Genomic DNA, 24,369 nt, shown 5'->3' on the forward strand with positions numbered 1-24,369 from the left:
ATGGCTGATACCGAGGAAGCTTTTGGACTCCCGAGTACCCCAAATGATTCGGATTCAAAGGAGTTACAGAACGAAAGCAAACAAGACAGCCAAATAGGAACTTCGAGCAAATCTCCATCGCCGCAGACAACATACACTCAACAGGTCAGAACTGTGTTGCATTCAAAACATCGGGATGGGCAGCAAATATATAATGAGAAGTTAAACAGAAACACGTGAACAAATGTCACATGTTTTACATTCTTTCTTTATTTTGTGAATACGGACTTATGACTGTTGTACGCTGGTTTGTGTTTGAGCAACATGCATGTCGGCAAATGGCGCAAAGTCCGTAAAGCAGCTGCAAAACATTTTTCCATAATTACATCAAAAATACTGCTAATAATTGTATCCATATTGTCTGACACATATTAGATACATCATAATATTTACTAATGCAATATCTAGAGTATATTTGCTGTATGAATGTGCATGTCCACGTATGCGTGGATATGTTTATGTAGTAGTGTTACTTCTGGGTATATCTGCAATTTTTTTTCAACAGATGTGTGTAGTGTATACGTAGTGTTAGTGAGCGTTATGTTATGAACTTTTAAAATTTTATGTTATGGAAAAATGTTTTAATGTAATTGGCATTGAATAAGAAACACAAGAAACATCCAGATAACGTTACGGCTTCAGAGCATTTGAAAACGTATGCAATTGTTCGAGACATTTTAAGTAATGCCGCCATACCTCACATATTACGATGTACTTATACTTTAAGTTGCCTAGGGGCTGTGTATGCATAAATTTGAATGAAAGTAAGATTATCTAGCTGAGAGGTTTTTCAAACTTTGATACACTACAATAACGCTACAATTTAGATACATTTGATATAATGCAATGGAAAAGAAATAGTCTGATAAAGACTATGAGTGCCATTAATATGATAGGTGATATTATCATTGAGGATAAAACATGTTGCAAGAAGGTGGAATTCATTTTAAAGCCAATTTAAAAGTCCGAATTGCTAATTCATTCTGGTTATTAATCAAAAGAACATTTGAAAGTGTAATGATTTTACATTTATACTGACTTGTAACGTGTTTGCTGCACAGCAAAGTGAAACTTCGGGGAATGCACACAGTAGAATGTGCACTTGATTCTGCTGACGTTTTAATGTAACTTTATCATGAAGGTGCAGTGAAGTTTCTATGCTACTTAATTGGTCATAAATAGTTTTTCGATTGCAATATACATCCTATTGCGCAGTTCAGGATGTTTCATTTTGTCATCCCTGAAAATGGAAGTAAAACGAAACGTTGTCCAGAAGTTTTTGAAAATAGCAAAATACTTGTTTAGGTGGGTGTCTGTGCAAGTGTCTGTGATTCAATGGTTTGAGAATTTTGTTTGAGCGCATGGAGTTATTCTCTGTATGGAAACTTTTTATTAGGGAATGGAAGGAATAAAGGTTTACTTGCACGAAAGAGAACTTTGGACAAAGTTTCATGAAGTGGGAACCGAAATGATCATCACAAAGGCGGGGAGGTAAGAGAGAAACGTTTTATGTTTGCTCTACGAGCTGCTTGTATGTGTTGTAGCCTATGTGTAAAAACCACCGAACGAGTAAATGTTACGCATGTAATTTAGTATGAAAGCCCACAGTCCACGTATATACGTGGTGCTCGAGAAACGAAAGCAAACGATGCAAACCAAAGATGTTAAAACAGTTATTGGTTTATTTTCCATCTGTTGATTCTTCATCAGCAAAGTCTTGCTTTTGCCTGTGTAAATTTGAGTTTGAGAAAACGTTGCACACAAATCGCTTTATATTGCTAGAGTGCAAGAAGTTTCTAAGCAAGTTAAACATCAGTGCCACTCCGTAGTAAAAGTACATCTGTTTATGTATAATATAGCCAGTGGAACTGCCACTATGAGGCCTACTGTGCAAGCGTATTAAACAGACAGAGATTATAAAGATTATGGTTATGCGCAAATATATTGCGCCCACCAATGTCAAGTTAAGCATTCAGTATTTAAGAAGTTCATGGTCCTGTAAACATGTTGTCTCTTTATTCCATTATTTCTTAGGCCTACTTATTTATTACGGGCACGTCATATCCTTCCGGTCTGAGCTAAATTATTTCATAAAATTGCCTCAATCTCTCAAGCAACTGCACAAGGGGAGCTTTATGTTCAGAATTAGTCGATGTCCTCCTTCTCCCACTTGAAAACTTTAATGAACTCCCCCACCCCCTCCTGCCAGGATAAGACGAGGCACAACGTCATTGCCACCTGGTCAGTGTTAGGTTGTTGCAGTCCAATTCAAGAGTTTCCAGCTTTGCCTCCCATAGTCCCTGTCTTTTTGAGATCTACTTGAAATAAATTTCTGGGAACAGTTTCCTATAATGGATCTATCTGTGGATCTGTCCAGCTTTTGTTATGGCTAAAGGAATATAAGTAAATCGAGTCCACAATGTAAAGATGTAAAAAAACACATTTCAGTTGTCAATTCCTCTAACTAAAATGTCTCTTTCTAATTATATAATTATGTATTTGCAATTATTTAAAATAAGGAAATTCACTGTTTCAATGATTGTGATTTTGAAAACATAGGTCTCCCTTGATTTCTAACACTGACATGGCATTTTTTTTTTAATCAATTACATAGTATGCTGCATTTGCTGGGGTAAAGTTGGTGAAACGAGTTTGCTTCCCAACATGTACCCCAACAACCAACCCCCCCCCCCCCCCCCCCCCACCAACAAACACACACACACACACACACACACACACACACACCAACCTCCCAATGAAGGAAAGCAAATATAACAAAAATACTTCTGGTTTGCACTGATTTGCATTTGGGACAATATTTCCTCCGTTTTATTTATGTTGGCCTTTGATGTAGTCAGTTTGCACTGTTCTAAAGGGGTAACCTTTCCTGCAATGGTTTGGCCTAAACATAAAGGTCGTAATTACATATTGTCTGTGCATATATACACAGAAATGTTCAATGCTGAAAATGAATTCCTGTTCAGGCAGCTGAAAGAACCACGAGATGTACTTCTGAATAAATGCTCTATTAAACATGGCTGCGGTTTTTACACCACTGTCATGTCAATCACCATGGAAGCCATTGAACTTCATACATGAACTAGACTTTTAGAAGGGTATCTATCAAGAGCCTATACCATGTGTCTTGCAGCTGTCCAGCTATGCTGTTTTAATCGCCGCTATTGCTTTCAGGATCAGCAGTTTTTTTTTTTTCATTACTTTTTTGAATCAATAATTGTCGTACTACACTGTAGTTGTTGTAGTCTTAATGAGTATTAATTTTTTGTTTCTTAATTAATTTGCAGGCGAATGTTTCCAAGCTACAAAGTGAAGGTTACTGGACTGAATCCAAAAACGAAATATATTCTCTTGATGGATATAGTACCAGCTGACGATCACCGCTACAAATTCGCTGATAATAAATGGTATGTGACAAGAGTACAATACATATATCATTTCAAGTGACACAGCTTTAAATGCGACTGTTGTAGGGTAGTTTTCAGGATTTTTTTATTCTAGGTTTTGGACAGCAAATGCTTAATGCTCGCAAAATGTTAAGTTACAAGCTAAATAATTCACTTATTTCTGATTGATTCTCCTTCCTTGCTTTGTGACTGCCATGGGTGCTTAACTCTCGTTTAACTAGTGTACTTTTGAAATGCATCTGTCTATTCGGAAATGGAGTCTTTTGTTAACGTTAATGTGAGCATCGGTTTGTGTATGTTTATCGTGTTTAATTATGCTATCCAACATATATAATCCATGCATCCATATTGAAAGATTGCGCTTTATTTTTTATAAAGCATAGTCCTGTGTATTGGCATGCTATTTCAACGGGCCATGACTTTGATAAAACTGAAAAGCATTGATCATTGTAAAGTGTGTGGAAAGCAAGGCTTGCAAGTTTTTCTCGTTTCCCGTCGGTACTGGGTCATATTTTCAGAATGTCCATATCAGACAAGAGACGTGAATAGCGCCATAATTTGTTAGTGAGGCTGTTTTCATCGGTGTTTGTTGGATGTGGTAAAATAAACAGTGATTACTAATTCTGTGGTCATTCGACGTGCAGAGGCCGCAGGGAATGACCGTTGGCAATATAACTTCTACTGCGCTTAGCACACTCTTGAAAATGGCAGCAACAATAGCCATAGCGACGCCATTTTAAATATTAATAACAGGGTACTTCTCCATGCTCACTTTTGTACTGATTCATGTAGCTGTATCTTGTCACAGACAGATTTTTTCCCCTCTATTGAACCCATCCCAGAAAAAAATCAAACTTAATTCATATTTACATATCTATTTATTTATCGCATTTAAACTAGCCGAATACTGCTTGTAGTAGCTAAAACATGAAAATGTATTACAGAACGATTAATGTTAACGTAGGCTATTCGGTATGATAGTATTTCTTGGCTTTATAGAGAGGACTTAAAATGCCCAATGGCCGACTCAAGCATTTCAGACTGTCAGTATTACCAACAGTATTAAAACATCTCGGCAGCTCGAAAATGTGCCTGTCTATACAAAGTCAAATCCGAATCTCGACATCTATAGCTGTATAATGTAGGCTAACGCCATCAGCATTTACTGATTTGTGCTTCATCAAACATTGTGTATTGTATTGGTTCACTAGGCAGGCGGCGTATGAATCAAATACACCTAGCCTACACTTCGGTATGGAAAGATTTAACTACATTTGTACAAAAACCGATTACTTGAAACAGCCTAATTAAAGTGTAAAATAGTTCCCGGCAGGTCATAATATAGAGGTCTAAGGTAGAAAAATCGATTTAAGACCGGCACCAACCAATTGGGCGTCTTCTGCATTATCCAAATGATAGGTTCCTCAATCCCTTCTTTTTAAACCATGACCGAGTAAATTTCCCATGATTAAAACACCATCTCCCAGAATATCTATACCTCCCAGCATATTGACATCTATATTTTTTCAGTGTGAATTGTGCAAGGTCGCAATTCCAAATTGAAAACTACTGTTTATGCAAATCTGTTAAAAGGTGTATACTCGCGCTATGTCCAAAGTTTCTGCCAAGACTTCTTTCTCCTATCCAGTACCTGGGCTGGATCTTCAACAATATATTTTTAGGTGATTCATAGTCAAGAGGTAACAGTACTCAACATAGACAAAGTTTAGCCTAAATAATATTAGCACGAGTAATAGGCCTATAGCTTTTCAAATCATGTTTTCGTTGCTTACTCAACGTATTTCATACGACAGCAAAAACCTATGTAGTCAGCCTTTTCTTTTTCAGGTAAAAAATATTTATGTCAAAACCTAAAGTTATTAATGATAAAAGTTCCGAAATACGTATTCATGGTAAAGAATAATAATCAGAGAAAAGTACACTGCCGTTGAGAATGGATGGTGAAAGGGTTTATGATATGCAGTGCATTAAACTGTTCATAACTTATCGAATTTAACTTGACATTACTGAAAAGTCAATTGTGCTAGTAGCCTACTTCGTTGGACACAGCTCGACAAAAATTTTCTTTAGCGACTGAGGTTGTTCGCCCGCATTCACACAAACAATTTACACCTAAATTAGCCGCACACAGGCCTTTTGTTTTCAGTCCCCACGAATGGAAAAAAAAAGTAATACTGTTACTTGCACTCGCGAGATGAGTTCGATATGAGCAATGCGTAGTAATCTGAAATGGAGAACAGTGAATGACCGGGTCATGTTAGATGCTAGAGTTATTTTAAAATACTGTGAATTTGTGGTGTGACTCAGGTCTGTGACGGGGAAAGCAGAGCCTGCCATGCCCGGGAGGTTGTATGTCCACCCAGACTCACCGGCGACGGGGGCGCATTGGATGAGGCAGCTTGTCTCCTTCCAGAAGTTAAAACTAACAAACAACCACCTCGATCCTTTCGGACATGTAAGTGTAATGTGTTTACTCATGTATTTAGTTACTTTTACCTTTTGTCTCCGTGTGATGTTCTCCGGTTGTTGCTGGTCGTGCCTCAAGTGATGTTGGACAGAGAGATGTTGGCTATTATTAGTACGCATGTAATAGTCGTTGAGGCGACAGCAGCAGTAATAGCATTCTTAGTAATAGTTGTAAGTAGTAGTGTTTGCAGTAGTAGTGTTTTTATGGTAAAAATAGTAGAAGTCGGTGCTGTTATTATTTCTTTCTTCTTAAAAGAAATCCTTATTTTAACTTTAAAGTTCCTTAAACTGTTTACAATTGCACATCAGTAGGAACTGATATGTTTGATTATTTCATTTTGAGATCAACTCATTTTTTAAAATCATAGTAGGTTTAGTTTTTTTCTGCTGATATGAATAATCAGCATAAGTAAAAAACTTTCTTTATCAGGGTTTTGACCCTAAAAACATTGTGATGATATTGATAGTCGTCAGGGTATTGAAAATATACTGGCATCAGTTTCACTCACTCACAGGAGATGCATATTATCAAGCCCAAATGGCTTTCTCAAAACAGCAGGTTTTAGTAACCCAGACTTTAATGATGTTGTAAAAATTGACATCACTTACGTCTCATACCTCCTTCCATTGGCTTAGATTTTATATGGTGTGTTTGGAAAAACATGAAAAGATGCTTGAAAAGGAGTCAAAATGATGAATTTCCACATTAAAAAGCCTAACTAAGAAATATACTTAAGTTTTAGAGATGATGACTTGCAATAAAAGCAACAAATATTAGGCAACTCCGTCCCCTGAGTCAGCACTGATTACTTTCATAATATTATGAAATAATCTAAGACAGAATTAATTGGAGTGTATATGTGCATAATTCTGCATTAGTTAAATATTTCAGAAATGACGCAGTGACTTATACATTTGATCTCATGTAATGCTTTGTGTTTAGTGCCAAATGTCTGGGGAATGCCTTTATTATTTTTTACACTACTAGAAACAATGTTTAACATGTAAATTCTCTCATTTATCCTTGGACTCGGCAGGAATGATTAAAAGTATCACTCACAACAGCACAAGCCATTAATTCATCTGTAAAGCTATGATCATTAGTCTGCCAGTGAGCTTGAAAAGCTTAATCATAATCATTTACAATGAGATTCAAATTAACTGCAAAGTACTTTGTAGTTAACTTTGAGTTGTTTTTATACTTACGGATAATAATGACTGCAAATGTATCTGAAAATAACATGAAATGTACAATAATGAAAAAGTGCAGAACTTGCTTAAAATCATTACATATATTAAGCACACTGTGGTAGCCTAATGCCAATATGACAAAGATCAGGCACCCGAAAGATTTGTGCCATTTGAAAGTATGTTTTTACTAAAGGAGAGGTGGCACCAACTAAGCTCAGAGAAGACAAATCCACAACATTCATGGGTGCCCTAGTGTTTCTGAAATCCATGCATTTTTAAAACACCCTTTCACCTACATCTGTATACTTTATGTTCAATAACCTGTAGATGCTTCTCAAGTAGATTATTAAAGGACCCATGTACGCCATGCTTAAATGCAGTGATGGTTCTCACTTGAAAAATGTAATTACTCAAATGAAACCTGGCTATGGGTTCCATGTAAAAACTTTGCTTTTGTTTTGTCTGTAAACATGAAGCCAAAATTAGTTTGTCAAACCAACAACAGAAAGTGAAATAAGGTTACCACAATGTGATTATTACTTTATTGGTGGGTAAATCAGCTGTACCAGTATTTCCAGTATTTGTATTATTATAGAAACACACTAATATTTTCTTGTCTTGCTGATACCACATTTCTGAATATGAATACCATGGTAATCAAACCTAACTTTGCACATGTAAAGTAAGGATTTAAAAACATTGTAATGCTGGATAGAGTTGATAATTTGAGAATTAAATCTAAGATTAGTGTGTTATTGGACAAGTACAATATATTATACCAAGCAGGCATGATTTGGTCATATCTTGAACAACTTTATGGCACTTCTGAATGTGTATGTTGAAGAGGTAAAGTTGGAGACTTCTTAAAGATGTTATAAACTGTTGGGTGAATAAGATACACTGTGATGTGCATTTCTGTACATGCATACAATAATCAATACAATTAACTAATTATTTAATCTAATACTGAAATGTTACATTTTTAGAGAAACAAAATGGAAAATTAGCAAATACAATAGACATCAGCTGCAAAAATAGGAAAATAGAATTGTTTGAACAATTGATTTCATTAATAATATATGATTATAGTGAAAGTGCTGTGTGTTTAAATGCCATATGAGTAAGTTAATTGGTGGTGAGGTGTTTTCTAGTGAATGTATTAAACATGATCATGAGATCAGGAAAATTAGTTAATGACGATCAATACATCTGCCCAGGTCCTTCTATCGCACCTCTCCTGCGTGTTAGCCAATAGGGATTTAACTAAGTATAAACAGATGATGCTGACATATGTCCTTAATCGAATGCTTACACGCTCACAATTCACTCGCACACTCAAATGTCTTAAAGTGTAAAGGTATTTCGTAAGGTTTAGAGTGCTGAAAGTGTGTTTTCCATTTGGAATAACCACTTGATATATGCATTGCAATTCTTTTGCTGGGTTTCATTTCAGCCCCTTTGCTGACTTTTACATAGGCATTCTAAGAGCCTATTAACTATATTTGTCTGCATGCTCATGTCTGTTGCCATATGTACTTGATTCCAAGTTTCAGTGAAAATATGAACAGACTTGTTGAGGAAAAAAGTTAAATCTGAGTCAAGCACATAAAAAATAGATACAAATGCAAATATTCCATCATCTGTCACATCATTATATAGTAGGGCTTGCATACTATTAATAGAAAAATGAGGGTGAAACCAGAAAGAAAAGCAGCTACGTTTATCAAAAAAATGTCCACTCAGATATTTGTCTTTTTTAAAATGTAGTACTCTTTCACAGAAAATACAGCATTAAAGCATCAATCTCGCTGGTGAGTGGTGCTCTTGTTGTAAAGAAAATATGACAGTGAAAGTCGTACTTGTTTTCAAGATATATTAATTTTCTTAACCAGGCAAAAAGTATAACTTGTTTTGGTGAAAATGCAGTATTTATATAAGGAACCCTTTGAACTCAGTCCAGCGGTGATGGGAGAGTAAATTATCTTTGCTGTATTGTCCAGTCCCAGCTGCTGGAGTGACACTGGAACAGTCTGATTGTGATTTAGTTTGTAAAGGTTTACTCTTTTGATGATCTACAGCAGTTTATAGCATACCCCTGCTCTTTGTTGAAAGAGAGTCATGGGAGTAATAAAGAAAACATGGGTTCTCCACCAAAAAGCATTTATTGACTTGTTGCTTCAGCTGTTGCACATAAAATAGCCATATTTAACTGTTTAGAGCTCCAAAACGTAGTCACTATGTACATGTGTGTGTTTGTGTGTGAGTAATGCCATAGGGTTTGACCTGCTTTTGTTACTTTATTGACATATGTTGTGATTTTGTCTAAAGGAGAGAATAAATAGTATAAATTTCATAATTTAGGGCAATATAGGAGGGGATTAAACTTTTCTTCTTATAAAATCAATTCACCATTGGAAGGGGTATCTTTAGTGCAGAGTAATTACATACACCATTCAAGTCCAACTTTGGCTCTTTCCAATAAAAGCAAGCAGCACACCATAGCTGTGGAGCAAGTGCAAAATCTAGTGTTTCATGGGGCATGCCTCATCTCTAACAAACCCCAGTTCTAACTTGTTTAATAATAACTAGTTTGGTATAACTAGTTTATTAAAATACAGTAATGAAACCATGTGCTTTTTGTGTTGTACTCATTTTTAAACTTATGTTACATGTTTCTCAGTGTGTTCATTGGGAGAGGACAGGCCTGGATTGTCAATGCGCTGACTGTGTACAGGGTTGAATGAGACCTGTAAGGAGCAGAGCAGGATAAAGGGTAGCATGAGGAGTGTTCAAAGGGACAGATATGAATGTGTGGCAAGTCACCACCTCATGACACATCAGCTGTCGACTCCAGAGGTGTACTGTACACACAAGCATGAGGGAGTGGCCAATGACAAGAGGTCACAAATAAAACAATTGTTGCAATACAATTCCATTAAAATGTCTGTAATCAAATTAAAAGCCTTCAGATTGCTCATGGTTGATGTCCCTGCCTACTTGGAATGTCAAAGTAATTTACCTAAGGGCTTGGGATGGCTTTCCTAGTGCAAGGACAGTCAAGTTTGACAAGGCAGAGAGCATTTCCCTGTCCACCAATCCCCTATGAATAGTGACATACATCACAATGACATGAGCACAAATAGCATGGTTTTCTATAAGGCAGGTGCAGCCCGGGGAGGAGAAAGGGATCAAAAGGTTCCTAAATATTATAGGAAAAGGAGAAAAGTGTGCAATGAGGATGATATACATAATATGGCTATGAGGGGAGATGAGACACTGGTTTGTTTGTCTCCTCTGCTGCCTTCTGGAAGCATATATGGAAGTTTCTGGCCACAATAAGTCAGCTATGCACTCCTCCAATGGCCAACTCTGTGAAATATTTACCAAACACTACTCTATACAGTAGCAAAACAAAAACATTGCATCGCAATATCCTATTATGACCATGCAATATGCTTGATATTTAAATGTACAGTAATGGTAGGGTGGTATTACTAGCAGTGGCAGTACTGGTATTCCACTTGTCCATGGCAACTGTAACTTCGACCAGATAGAATTGTATCACTTAATCTGGAAATTACACAATTGTAATGGGAGAGACATTATTTTAGGACGTACTAATGCTTATGCTCCTTTCTTTTCAGATCATACTGAATTCCATGCATAAGTATCAACCCAGGCTTCACATTGTGAAAGCAGATGAGAACAATGGATTCGGCTCCAAAAACACAGCGTTTTGCACTCACGTGTTTTCCGAAACAGCATTCATTGCTGTCACATCCTACCAAAACCATAAGGTAAGACTATGTTGCTGAGCTGGGTTGATTTTAAATGATGATATTAATGACGAGTATCTAAAGTGTGTAATATCTGCTGATCAAGCCAACTAAGTGCATGCAAAAACCCGCGGGTTTACAATCGTTATCCTAGATGTCTTCGGATCGTTACTACTTTTGTACGTTATGGTTATTTCTTGTTTATACATACGTTTCAGTATTTCGATTACTGAAGTAAATTGTTTGTGCATGTATTTGTACATTTTCCCATTTATACACGTCTTTCATTGGTGACCACTGACATGTATGCCATACATAAACACATTGTAGTCAAACACGCTGCGCTTAAATTCGGCGCTCACACGTAAGTTCTCCACATTTAGATGGAAAATGAGATGATGATGATGATTATTATTATTATCATTATATTGTTTTATATAAAGTGTTATATAGTATATAATATAGTATATATAGATAATATTTAATATAGGGTATAATATTTAAATTTCCATGATTTTCATATCTCATCAATAGTGGACGTTACTGTGTTAAAATAACAGATTGTTTAATGTGTCTGGAGTGCACATTTCCTCATATTTTAACAAGTACTGAAGAAGTACAAAGTAGTGATTTCTATAACTCTTACACGATAAATTGCGTTAAATCTGGAGACCACCTAAGTCGTGTTGAAAGAAGCAGCATTTCCTTATCATTGGGAAAGTTTGTGTTGAACAGAGGCCTTGGGCTATATCGCGAGATACTGATAGCCCGATGCACTGTTCTATGCCAGCTGATGGCACTTCAAATAACACCTTTCACCCATAGGTTCCCAGTAATAGGCTACTTACAGAATAACACCATGTCTGGCCGCGAGGAATCGTAGCATGAGCGGAACGATTTTGTAACCGCATGCCCAGAAAATCAACCAGGAAAAGCATAACCTACCTCAGGCGATATCTTAGAAGTGTGAGGTCACACTGAGCTATTCGAGCGCCACGTTTATCCATTGCATAGCTGTATTTGCTGTTTGCATGAAGGGTAGGCTTCACAATTTTGTGTTATTGCGGTATTTTAATTATGTTATTTTATTTATTTTAAATAGCTGTATATTTTGCCTTTTTGTAATGGTCAGTGATCATAGGCTGGTGTCATAATTACAGCTGATGACATTATAGATGACATGACTGCTCACACGCAATGCGAAGCGCAAACAGTCGGGCAATACTGGCGAGTTGTTGCATTAGCCTACGTTAAAGTAACATTATTCCGCGTATCTGACTGCCTGATACCATGTCGTATTGGCAGAAATAACTCGGGGGCATTAGTTGTAATTCACTTTATTCACTGTTTTAAAATGGATTGCTTTGCCATAACTCCTGTCACGTGAAATGACGCATTGGTGCGGTTTCTTTCTTATACTACCTAGTTCGGCTCTTCGAGTTTGTCCTGTTTCAACAAAAATGTTTACAGCTGTCAGAGGCAGAAGTGAACTGCTCTTTTCCCTTGATCATTGTTGTTATGATTCCAGTGCCAGAGGGATGTACACCACAAGGGCTTCAAAAGCAGATCTGAGGCTTGGTGCGGGAGAGGGATAGAAAAACGATTAGCCTACATATTCTCAGTATTGTGCCTATCTATTTATATAAGGAGTGGGAGGGGCACTGCCAGTGGTAGTTTTTTTTACTATTCTAGAACAGATTTCTGTGCACAAAAATTATTTATTTGATATATCTATGCTTTGCATAGTTTTCTGAGCAGTCCCATTGTTTCACTTATGCTAAATCATGTTTGCATTTATATGAATTATGAAAAATATGAAAGGCTGTATATGCTTTTATAAATGTTGCATCTGTAAAGTTTTTTAAGTCAGTTACAATATAATTATTAATTATAGTAGTAACTTCAGTATTCATTAGAATTAGCAACTTTGGAGCAAAAGTGAGAGTTCACGTCTTTAAAAAACAGAAATAGTGAACCACAGGCTCAATTGAAGCACTGTAGGCATAAATAATATTTGGCCCGTTTTAGTTCTACAAAAACAAGATGATTGCAATTATAGTGATGTAAGGTCCTCCAGCAGCGCGTGGTTTCTCCTGTAACCCAAGAGGCTGACTTAATTCACAGTAGCCTCCACTACTCTCTCTCTCTCTCTCTCTCTCTCTCTCTCTCTCTCTCTCTCTCTCTCTCTCTCTCTCTCTCTCTCTCTCCCCCATGTGTGTATACAACTGATTATCAAGTGTAGGTCATTCTATTTATTACCTGAAAAAACACATTTATGAATGTACTATAGATCATTGTAAAAAGTATTTGGGTTTTAATTGAAAAATAGCTCCCATAAGCTTTGGCATGAAACTTTGGCCATTGGAGAAAATTCTATTATTGCTGTAACATTTTTAGGTATTTTTTGAACATTTTAAGCGGTGGATATGTTGTCTCATAGATATGATATGTTATATGAAATAGTTGTATGTCATGTATGTGAAGATATATTTGATATGTAGTTAGCTTTGTTGGATCATACAGCATTGTTCTGAATGAGCATTCAGTTCATACACATGCGTTGTGTCCTGATATTTATATTGTTTTACATCGATTTTCTGCGTGCAAATCGATTTTTCAGTTACACAGGATTTTGAATTAGCATTATGTTTATACCATGCTTATGAATAGTATTATAAAGTAAGAGCACATAAGTATAAGGGGTAATAGGTATGTAATCAGCTTTAAATTTCAATTGTGACAATTATCATTAATGCTACAAGTTGTATTTATAACCCTCCGAGATGCAGCAAATGACGTTTTTCGCTGAGTGCAGACGTCGTTATCGGTCATAGTTTTGTAGTTAGGGGTGACCCAAGACTTGTCTCGGACAAGTGTTTTTAAATCACGCATGACAAAACTAGCCTAAATCCAAACCTGACACATTTATGCTGATTATGATTCCGCCTCGATTGCTGCATTGAAGATAAACTATAATAATTCAGACTTTTATCTCAAACTCGTCTGATTGAAGGGGCAAACCGCAGCAAAAACATAGAATGACTCTGTGAGACAGAAAGTGCTTGAAATGCTACGTCCCACACTGCACGTAATACTCTCCACAAACGTTCAGATACTGATGATATCATGATGAATCAGATATCACTTAGGATATCTCTGTACTTATTGGCCATTTAAAACTGGCTATAATAATTCAATTTTTTAGAATGTTTATCAAGTCATTGGGGGTTTCAGTGGACAAAGGCCCCATTTGTGGCAGAAAGAACAAATGTAATTATATTTTAAAAATGTGCAGCATAAGTAACCAAATTAACTCAATGAACACTCAATGACCGCGTATATTACCTCGACTATTAAGCAGCGTTGTTTGTGTATGTTTTCTTGTCCCAAGACAGACTTCCTCTGTTTAGGATTTGGGTGGGCCAATTAAAAGGGGAAATGAGAACCATTAATGACTTCAATCGAAAATGTCCAATGTCACCCAGAACAGAAAACCTAAATTGAAACTGTCCTTAGGAAAACGCTAATTATACCCAAACCTGCAACTGGACATTCGTGAGAGCATTTTGGCCAATAATTGTTCTCATTAAGGTTTAGCTTACAACTGAGGCCTGGCAAAATGATTAACACAGTCTTTTCCGGGAATTAATGATAATCCATGTACCTAGGTTATTTTATCAACTGAAATACAATACTGTAGTCTATCGTCGCCTTCATTGTTTAACGTGAAAGTGTACAAAGTAAAATGAGTATGCGACTGCATGGTAACGCTCGTACAGCTGTGGCGCCCTGAGAGTTCACGCATTGTCAACTCTTAGCCTGAGAGCAATGTTTGTGAAACAGTGAAATGATGTAGTAAAACTAAGATGAACCAATATTTAGTTCGCGCTCATTAACTGTTATGTGGTGATCTTCCAGCAAAGCGACGTTTAAGGTCCCATACCAGTAGATTAGTCTGGTATCAGATCCCTGCGAAAAGATACTTGTGGTGTAAGTAGCTTGTGAAGTAAAGCCGCACATTCACAGTTAAAATTTAACAAATACAGATAATAACCACAATTATTTAAAATGATCGAATAATTACGAAAATACTTGCAAACTTGAACAACTTGCACGTATTGCCAATCACTGTTATCGTCTATGGATTTATCATTATTCTGTAGGTAGTTTTAACATTTCAAACAAAGAAGCTCTCTGCTGTTTTGATTTCCATAAGAATTTTGAGGAAAGTCAGAAGTACGTCCTCAGGGAGGTAGGTTATTGAATCGATTGTATGTACATAACATTTCAAAAAACTTTGAAAACAAGTTTAAATTACATAGATGATGCGAAGCATGATTACATTTCAGTATTGCGAAGGCACTTCAACATCGACAAAGGTTGGGTAGAATCATAATTAGTATGCTTAATTTTTACATAGACATTTGACACAATTTGTCGTTAATCCCCTGTTTCTCTTTAATTTTCTATATCATTCTGATACTATATCATAATTCTATTATTAATTTCCTAAAACAATCTTAACAGTTTAAATAGCGACTAATCGATGTAAATATCGTTCCTAAACTTTACGTAAAATATACATTGGAAGTCGTACAGCGACTCAGTGCTGCAGAATATATGTTTCTACTTCATATGAACGAATTAAAGACTATAAACGTCAGAATTTACTCAATCAGGATTTGGTTGCATTGGTATTTACACAGAGCTTGTTCTATCAATTTCATCGGGTCAGTGATGAAAAAGCAATTCATATGAAAGGGTTCTTATGATAAATTGATTGATGAAGGACACAAGTCTTGTCATGCATGCCGAAAATCGATCAATAAACATTTGCTTTAAAGGGAACCACGGAAGCACTGAGAATGTAGCTGCCTACGTACTGTGTTTTTATGAGGTCTTTGGCACAACAAAGGGGTTTTTACAAGGTTACTTTGCAACGAAAGCGACAGCGCAAATGCCGTTTGTTGCAGGAATATACACCGTTATCCTGCCAATAAAATTCCCATACCTGCCAAATACAACACGTCGTATGTGGGAATACCCGTGCTCGGCATAACCATTTCTTTACTTGTAGGTTTGACGCAGGCATTCCAAGAACCGCAGGAAAGCTAAATTTGGCAGCATATCTGTAAAACTGGAGCATGTTAAGATAAACAATTTACACTGTATTTCAACAGTGCAGTGCTATGTGATTTATACAACGAATTGGATTTGATTTTTCTGATCTTAAAAAATTGTCATCCAACTTGAACAAAGTTTACTGAAAAACAATGTCTAATGATTCTTGCTGCAGCCGGCCCTCTGTTACTCATTAGAGGTAAACTATCAGTAACCTCGGTGTGGTAGAATCTTTGCACCCATAGTCACAATGAAGGACACTGCAGCCTTGGACACTTATTGTGATTTACTTTCTGTAAGTGATTTAGCCAACCAATGAGATGCCAGTCACTCAAAATTAAACTGAATGTGCAAAGACACATTTTGCTGATGAACAACTGTAATTTGGTTACACAACAGAGGGATTCTACCAGAGGTGATGCAGCGGTGGACAGGCAGCCACACTGCATAGCACTAGCAAACTGAATTCTCTGCCACCATCTAGTAGTGCTGTGGCAAAAGTAGTCAAAGCCAGTTAAATGGATGAGGGGATTCAGGTGGTAAATGCATTGCAGTGTTACTTATGAAGAGATATAGCATTGTTCAAATGTAAATGTGAAACTTAGATTACAGTGAAACAATAACAATAACAATAAAAATAGAAAATCACATAAAAATATGTCCATGATTTTTTTTCCATAATCAGTGTGTGTTCCCTGCCATGCCAGGCAAGAGATGCATGGTATGAGCATTAATATATAAATTGCTATGATCGTGTTTTGACTGTGGTCCCACAGTAATATGGCTAGAAAGTGAGACTCATCACACTGTGCATAGACCCATATGTCATTTTTCAACTGAAATGTAGACCACAGCTATGACAGGTGGCCTAATAGAAAGTTTGGAACTATGGACAGTGTTTACTCCATCTCTTCATAAGGAACCAATGCTCCAGGAGGAGACACGAGGCTGCTTCAGTACAATAACCAGAAGGGGACTAAAACAGGCCTTCTGTCTTGGAGAGGTTTGCCTGTGTTTTCCGTATTGGCATCTATCAATGTCACATCTGCATTCTTTCTTGCACAAAGGAAAGGTCTGCACATACGATGAATGAGGCAAGAGCAGAAAAACAGATTGACCAGGTTTCTCCACTCAGGTCGTTTCCCTGCACCCCACAAACTGCGTGCCGGGAGCAGGCTCAGATGGTCCCTGTGCCTCTGACTGCGAATCGGAACGTGAGCTCCGCAAAATGGAGTTAACAATCAGCACCTTTGTTTGGAGCATGTTTTCGTTACACTTTGCATAGTGGTGTTGCGGTTTAAAATACAATGTTGCCAGGCGAAGTACTGTTGTGGAAGGGAAACATCCATATGCACTTAGCTGGGGGCCTTTGTCACTTATGTTAGTGCTTTTGCTTGTCTTACAGATTACACAGTTGAAGATTGAGAATAACCCCTTTGCCAAAGGTTTTCGGGGGAGTGATGACATGGAGCTGCATCGGATGTCGAGGATGCAAAGGTAGGCACCAGAGACTCATAGACCCCTCTGTTGACTAGCATAACTGCAACAGTGGTTATTCAATTCTTCGCTCCCCTCTTTGACTAGTAATAATATGCCACGGTTGGCTTTACACAGCAGAATAGAATACAGTACAATACAGTTTCGTGGTAATAATAAAATAATTAGAAATTGCAGAGATCACACACATCATTGCAGAAATCAGACATATCTTAGGAAAATAATGGAAGAAATCAGAATCTGAGATGTTGATGTATCTGGTCTCTGGTTTTCAATTAGATTTGATTTGTGATTTTTCTTTAGACAACCTGTGGTACTGTATGCAATTAACATTCATTCTGGATTCCTAAGACTTAAAGTAACCAATGTAGCATACAGGAGCATCTTTAATCAAATGCTTATAAGGTTTCTGCTTTATGTAGATGACTCAATAGTATGATCATTATGAACAACTAATGCACAGCTCTGTGATGGTATGTTAGAGGTTGCTATCATCTGCTTCATTCTTCAATTTGTGCTTTTTTCTTTTTGTAGAATACAGAATATAAAGTACAATACCTCATTTAAAATCAGAATTATTACAAAAACATATGGTGTATTCCTCTGGGCATATTGGTATCCATGTCTCCATCTTAGCTGATGAAAACCAATCGCTTAAGCAGAAAAAAAGTAGTAATTATGATTCAATGCAGATGGTGTGGCCCCTAACCCCTCTCTCTCCCAGAGGTGACGCAAGTGCAGTTGTTGAGCAGGGGCCAGCGATTGACTCTGGCCTTCCTGTGCAAAGGCTTTCATGGTTGATCTGGCATGGAATCAAAACCAACGTGCCTTCTCCCTGTCTGCCACTCACACACTATTGCAGGCTGTTCGCAAAAAATATGTCTATATGCAGCATACTCGTCTATAGTCCTTCTCCTTTATTCCCTCCAGATGACTATTGTAACAGTCCATACTGAGCCAAAGAACACTCATTCAGCATTCAACAACAAATAAACAAATTCAACTCAACTCCAAACCATATTATTTTTAAAATGGGAAGAAATCCCAGAGTAAACTATCGGTTTTTGAAAAATGACTTCAGTCAATAATATTCAGTAATTTATTCAGTAATTGTTTGTTTGGGGAAAGGGTGAAGTTGTAGAAAAGAATGTCACTTCTTCTCACTGTCCACCACATGAGAACATCTTGTCCGTTAAAGAGCAAAGTTCATGAGTGAGAACACAGCCGGTGAGTCACGGGTCTGTTAGGGTTTCACGGTGGAGATGCTATGTAATGTGACAAGAAGCTGGGGAGTATTTTTAGACCTGTGCTTTATCTTACTATACAGTGTGTCACAGAAACTCTAGAGGCAGGGTAGCATAAGGGTAAAGCTTCAAAATAAGCTAACATCTCAGAGAGGTCAAACTGAGTGCCATGTATGGGTGGGGGATGAGGGTGTGTGCATGTGCATAAGCAGTATATACTGTAAAATAAAGGATTCAGAGCATTTGAAATCGGAGCAGCTATTCTTGTTTGCTTAATATTCTTGTTTGCATGGGTTAATATAGTGAGAGCCTGATTTATCCTGCTCCTGCATCCTGTGTTGCCATGTATGTGTGTGTGTGTGTGTGTGTGTGTGTGTGTGTGTGTGTGTGTATGTGTATTATATAGTGGTTTCCATACCCTGCAGACTTATTCTTCAGACCTTTCGGATTTCTTGGTTTTTGCTTTGGAACTGCTTAATGTTTGTACCACAAACGTTCTATAGGAATGGATTGGTTTGAGCTCAGGGTAGTGCAATTTCCAATGTAGAAAATTGATTTTGTTGTCATTTAACCATTACCTTTGTTTACCTTTGACTTTGATGCTTAATCATCATGTTGGAATGTCTTGTTCAACCAAGCCTGAGCTGGGAGATCCATGTCTTTAATTAAATTTTAATTTGATTAAAATCTATATTGTATGCAGGAGATAATATTCTGAATATGAACTTCACCTTTTTGCAATCAAATCAATGCAAATGAGCAATGCAAGTGTAAATGATTGTGTAAATGAAAGCATAGTGATCATAGTAGCAGTAATTATTTACCTTCAGGCAAAAAAGTGGAACTAAACTATTTCTTCTTCCCATGAGTACTTTGCAAACTTAGAGACAGATCAGTGTTAAGTACTACACTATCTATTGGAACACATTGATTAAGATGCAGACTGACACATGTGTACAGGTTCTTTCTGTGTGGTTTCTTCAGAAGAGTTTTCTTCCCTTGGTGTTCTGGCATGAACACCCGTTAATACAGCTAGTGTTATCAGGTGTGAATAAATTGATCATTGTGTATGTGGAAAAAACAGTGTCCCAGACATACCACCAATGATGTTGCAAGCTGGCATTGGCTCCAGGTCTTTTCAAAGTGTACTGTGGCTGTATTCAATAAAATAATGTTACATTAATTTATGAATAAATGACGCCAGGCTTAAAGTATTGATCTATGGCTTTGGTGGCTAGACTGTTGGCACTCGTTATGTAGCTGGATGGTATTTGCTAGCTTACTTTTGATCATTGGTAGTCTTACCTCCAATAGGCCCTTTCCAGTGTTTGCTAACTATGTAAACTATATAAAATGTTTAGTGTTTACCAATGCATCTCCTCATAGTAACATTACATAAGTTCAATTATAGCATATATACTTGAAAACAATGATAATGCTTCCTTTCTTCCTTATGATTCAAACATTGCTTTCATTGCGTGCTTTCATTTCATGAAATAATCAAATAAAATAAATTCCTCCCTTTAAACATAAAACAGTAATAAAATGATGATTCTTACTTATTGTGAGACCCTTGCCACATTAATTATATCTGACCTGTTTCTCATGTCCTTCACTTTTTATAGATTGCTCCCTGTTATCATTGATACATTATAAATGTTTGCAACATGCGACAGGTCATCCTCACTTTTCTTTAGGCTGTGAACCTGCAATGGCTTTTCTTCAAGCTAATTGTCAAAATCGTAGAATTTTAAAATGATGAAGTGGTATATGGTTGGCAGATGTAGCAACACACACCTGGATGTCGTGCGTGTGCACACATGGCCAAAACATGTGGTGTGAGGTTTTGTGGAAGCAGGGGATATGTCAGATGGGCAAAAGGGATTCCTAGGATAATCATCAGTTATGCAGCTCATTTTGTATGTTTATTGGTATCCAGCAAGGAAGAGTGGATATTACTTTACATTACTGTGATTTAGCAGATGCTCTTATCCAGAGTGACTTACATATGTTTCAATTTTATCCATTTATACAGCTGGATATTTGCTAAGGCAATTCTGGGTTAAGGACGTTGCTCAAAGGCACAGCAGCGGTACCCCAATGGAGACTCGAACTAGCAACCTTTTTGTTACAAGGGCTTCATCCAGTTGCATTAAGGGTATTATCTGATTATGTCAGGTAATCAGGGTGTGTCCTGATTATTGAGTGGAATAATAGGTGTTTTACTTGGAAGGGGCAGTGGGTGTGGGTGTGTGGGTGTGTGTGTGTGTGTGTGGGGGGGGGGGGGGGTGTACAATGATGCTGCACCTTCTGTACTTTGTTATTTTATGGTGGCATAACATGACTGGAGGGTATGTTTTGCCAGTCTTATAAAGTGTGTGAATGGGTGATGTTGTGCTATTGAAAAAAAACATTAATTTCAAAAGATAAATATCGTAATTAAAATGTAACAATGGGCTATAATGAAATATTATGGTGAAATATATTGTTTTGCTGACAATCAGTGCAAATATGGCTGCCTGCTGCCCAGTCAGATGTCCTCTGTTTTGTGTCCTGTTTATGTCATCTGCCATGTGCCCTTCATGATGTCTTGTGCTCTTTGCCCACAGCAGTAAAGAGTACCCGGTGGTCCCACGCAGCACGGTTCGCCAAAGGGTGGGAGCCAGCCAGAGCCCTTTCAGCGGGGAGGTGCGAGGGCTTGCCACGCCTGGCAGTTTGGGCTCCCAGTACCCATGTGAGAATGGGGTCACTAGCACCACCCAGGACCTACTGTCCCAGTCAGGCCCCTATCCCCTCCCCCATGAGCACAGCCAGGTCTACCACTGCACCAAGAGGAAAGGTAGATCTCTCTCCTTCGCATGTGCTACACCTCTGTCAATCACTTAATAATGATAGAGAGTAATTTGGGCTGCTTAACAGTAGGGCATTACAACAGTCCTGAGGAGGCGAATATGAGTAAATATCACATGAATTGTCTATAGACAAAATGTGTGTTTGATTACATTGCTCAGATGTGACAAAGCCCCTCTGGAAATACCACATACGTTGCAAAAGACAGCTGATCATTTCTCCATGACTGCCGACTGAAAACGTCTTATGTCTGTCGTGCAACAAACACAAAAATCATCCAGTTTTGTTTCTTTTGCATGCTTTTAGGTTAGTCATGTGATTGTGTGCCCAAAGGGAACATATTACAATCAGATTCTCATTGGTGTAATGTTTGATGCCTGCAGCATATTGTCACATGCATTAATTAAACATAGCAATTAATTCAATTATGTAATTAACTGCTGGTAAAACAACATCTCAGGCACTCCAGGATCAGGCTCACCTGTGCCTTTCTCAGGATGACAGTTTCAGGGTGCTAAGAATTGTGGACTCATGGAAATGTGTGACACAGACAGTGTGTGCCACATGAATTACATTCTTTACACTCTTGTTGTTCTGTTTTTCCACAATGCCATGAGTGCCTTTCCTGAAGTTTGGCATGACGGAGGGCTCAAATCTGAAAGTGAACAGGAAATGATCAATTGATTAAGGACCTGTGAGAATAATGTATTAGAAAAATACTGGTATAGCCTTTTTTATTTCTTTGTGCCTGGTTGGTACCCTGTAGACCCGGGTTCGAGGCCAGGTGGGGTGACTGCTCTCACCCTTCGCTACAGTGCCATATTCAAGCCCACCACAAACGCACTATCAATGCTCAAATTCACTGGTTTTCCCTCTCTCCTCCTTGTTATATTTTTCCGTTAGTAACACGTCAGCAGCCAATAGAAATAACAGTTAGATAAACAACATGACAGCCTTTCAATAGACTGAGGTTCCCTCTGCCTGTTCACAGTGGAGGATGAGTGCCACACAGGAGACCACCCATTTAAGAAGTCCTACATTGAGAGCTCCCCCAGCGAGGATGAGACTTACTATCGGTCCACCAGCTACTCCCAGCCCTCCAGCTTGACGGGCCCCTACAGGACTGAGTCGGCGCAGCGCCAGGCCTGCATGTACGCCAGCGCCTCGCAAGCGACAGAGCCAGTGCCCAGCCTGGAGGACATCAGCTGTAACACCTGGGCGGGCGTGCCGCCCTACACCAGCTGCCCGGTGACAGCCATGCAGCCCATGGAGCGGCTGCCTTACCAGCATTTCTCTGCCCACTTCACCTCTGGGCCCCTGGTACCCAGACTGAGCGGGGTGGCCAGCCACGCCTCACCCCCGCTGGGCGATGCCCACAGCATGTACCAGAGCTCAGTGTCCCACCAGCCCCTTGCTCGACAGTGCGGGCCCAGCGGAGGCATCCAGTCGCCTACTGCTGGCCTGCAGGGCAACGAGTATCTCTACCCTCACAGCATGCCTCGCACCCTCTCTCCACACCAGTACCATGCAGTACACACCGTTGGCATCATGCAGGAGTGGAGTGAGAGCAGCTAATTGGACATTTTTGTATACTGGTGGGGAGGTTGAAAGAAGACTTTGGGTGGGGGTGGGGGATAAAATGAGACATTTATAAATAGAAATTATTTTCCAGAGAAGTTAATGACATTGTTGAACAGTTGTATTTTGCTTTGTGTAGAGGATATAATAAGCTTGCTTTGGGCTCCTTAAGTTCATGAAAACATTACCTCCATCTCATTAGACCAGGCAGACAGTTCCTGTGGAAGTCACTTCTATAGGAAGGTAAGGAACACAGGGATTCTGTGAGCGGCCTAGACTTTTCTTTCTGCAGTCCTGCGGTTTCATTTCCTACTTCTTACCTTACTGTTTAAGAATACTATATCCAATTTTGTCACTTTGAAAACATTACCCTCACCTGTACCAGTCCTGTTAAGAGCTGCCATCAGACCTGTAAAGGTCTTGAAAAAAGCTGATCTTCCTCACAGGTTTATCAGTGACATTGGTGCTTAAAATGTAATATCTGGGCTTTCTGCAGCCTAACCCATTGAGTTACCTCTAGAGACAAACAGGGAGTCTGATCTTTTTCATCAAAAAGAGTACATGTATGTCTCCTTCAGTGACTCATTGAAAAGATTGATTCTGTCATAATAGGTAAACAGTTACAGAGAAACAATTTTCAGCTGGGCAAAAAGACAATGGAGAATATTTACGTCTCCTCTGTTAAGAATATGATGACTCTGTTCCTGCTGAATGACTTGTAAAGGCTTGGGGCCGAATATCAAGCAGATAAACAATTTATTTAAAATAGGCCCGGGGGGCTGGGATCTGGACGTGGTGTTCACAGAGAATAACCATCAAGCACTAAAATGAATGAGACAACTGCACAGTTCTCAGCATCACAAACAGCATGTGACCATCACACATGTCCTTTCAGTAACCCCAGTCATTTACTGCGTCAGTGTTTCTGTTACAAATGTGAGTCACCGGATAAATGGTGACTTCAGAATTAATGCATTTGCAAACGGTTATAGCATGTTGTACAATTTAAGCCAATCTTAAAGACTGCAGAAATAGCTGGTGCACAAAATGAAACTCAAAAAGACACCAGGGTAACAATAGCACTATTTGGAAAAAAAGAAAATGGACATATGTTTGGTGTTCCTGTATGGTTTTGGTTGTGATTTTATACTTCCTTCTAGC

General features: G+C 38.2%; 1 protein-coding gene across 2 annotated transcripts; it reads left to right on the forward strand.

The window, feature by feature from the left end:
• LOC118776544 (T-box transcription factor TBX5-like) lies at window positions 1-23,205 on the forward strand. Of its 2 annotated transcripts, none has more exons than XM_036526924.1 (8): window positions 1-144; window positions 1,436-1,530; window positions 3,345-3,464; window positions 5,793-5,940; window positions 10,787-10,939; window positions 17,445-17,536; window positions 21,390-21,619; window positions 22,622-23,205. In XM_036526924.1, the coding sequence occupies exons 1-8, from the start codon at window positions 1-3 to the stop codon at window positions 23,203-23,205; spliced, it is 1,566 nt and encodes a 521-aa protein (XP_036382817.1). The 2 variants fall into 2 exon arrangements, with proteins under 2 accessions (XP_036382817.1, XP_036382818.1); XM_036526925.1 differs by having other exon boundaries at window positions 21,393-21,619.
• The last annotated feature ends 1,164 nt before the right edge of the window (window positions 23,206-24,369 follow it).

This window comes from Megalops cyprinoides, chromosome 4, assembly GCF_013368585.1.
Source record: "Megalops cyprinoides isolate fMegCyp1 chromosome 4, fMegCyp1.pri, whole genome shotgun sequence".
NCBI lineage: Eukaryota > Metazoa > Chordata > Actinopteri > Elopiformes > Megalopidae > Megalops > Megalops cyprinoides.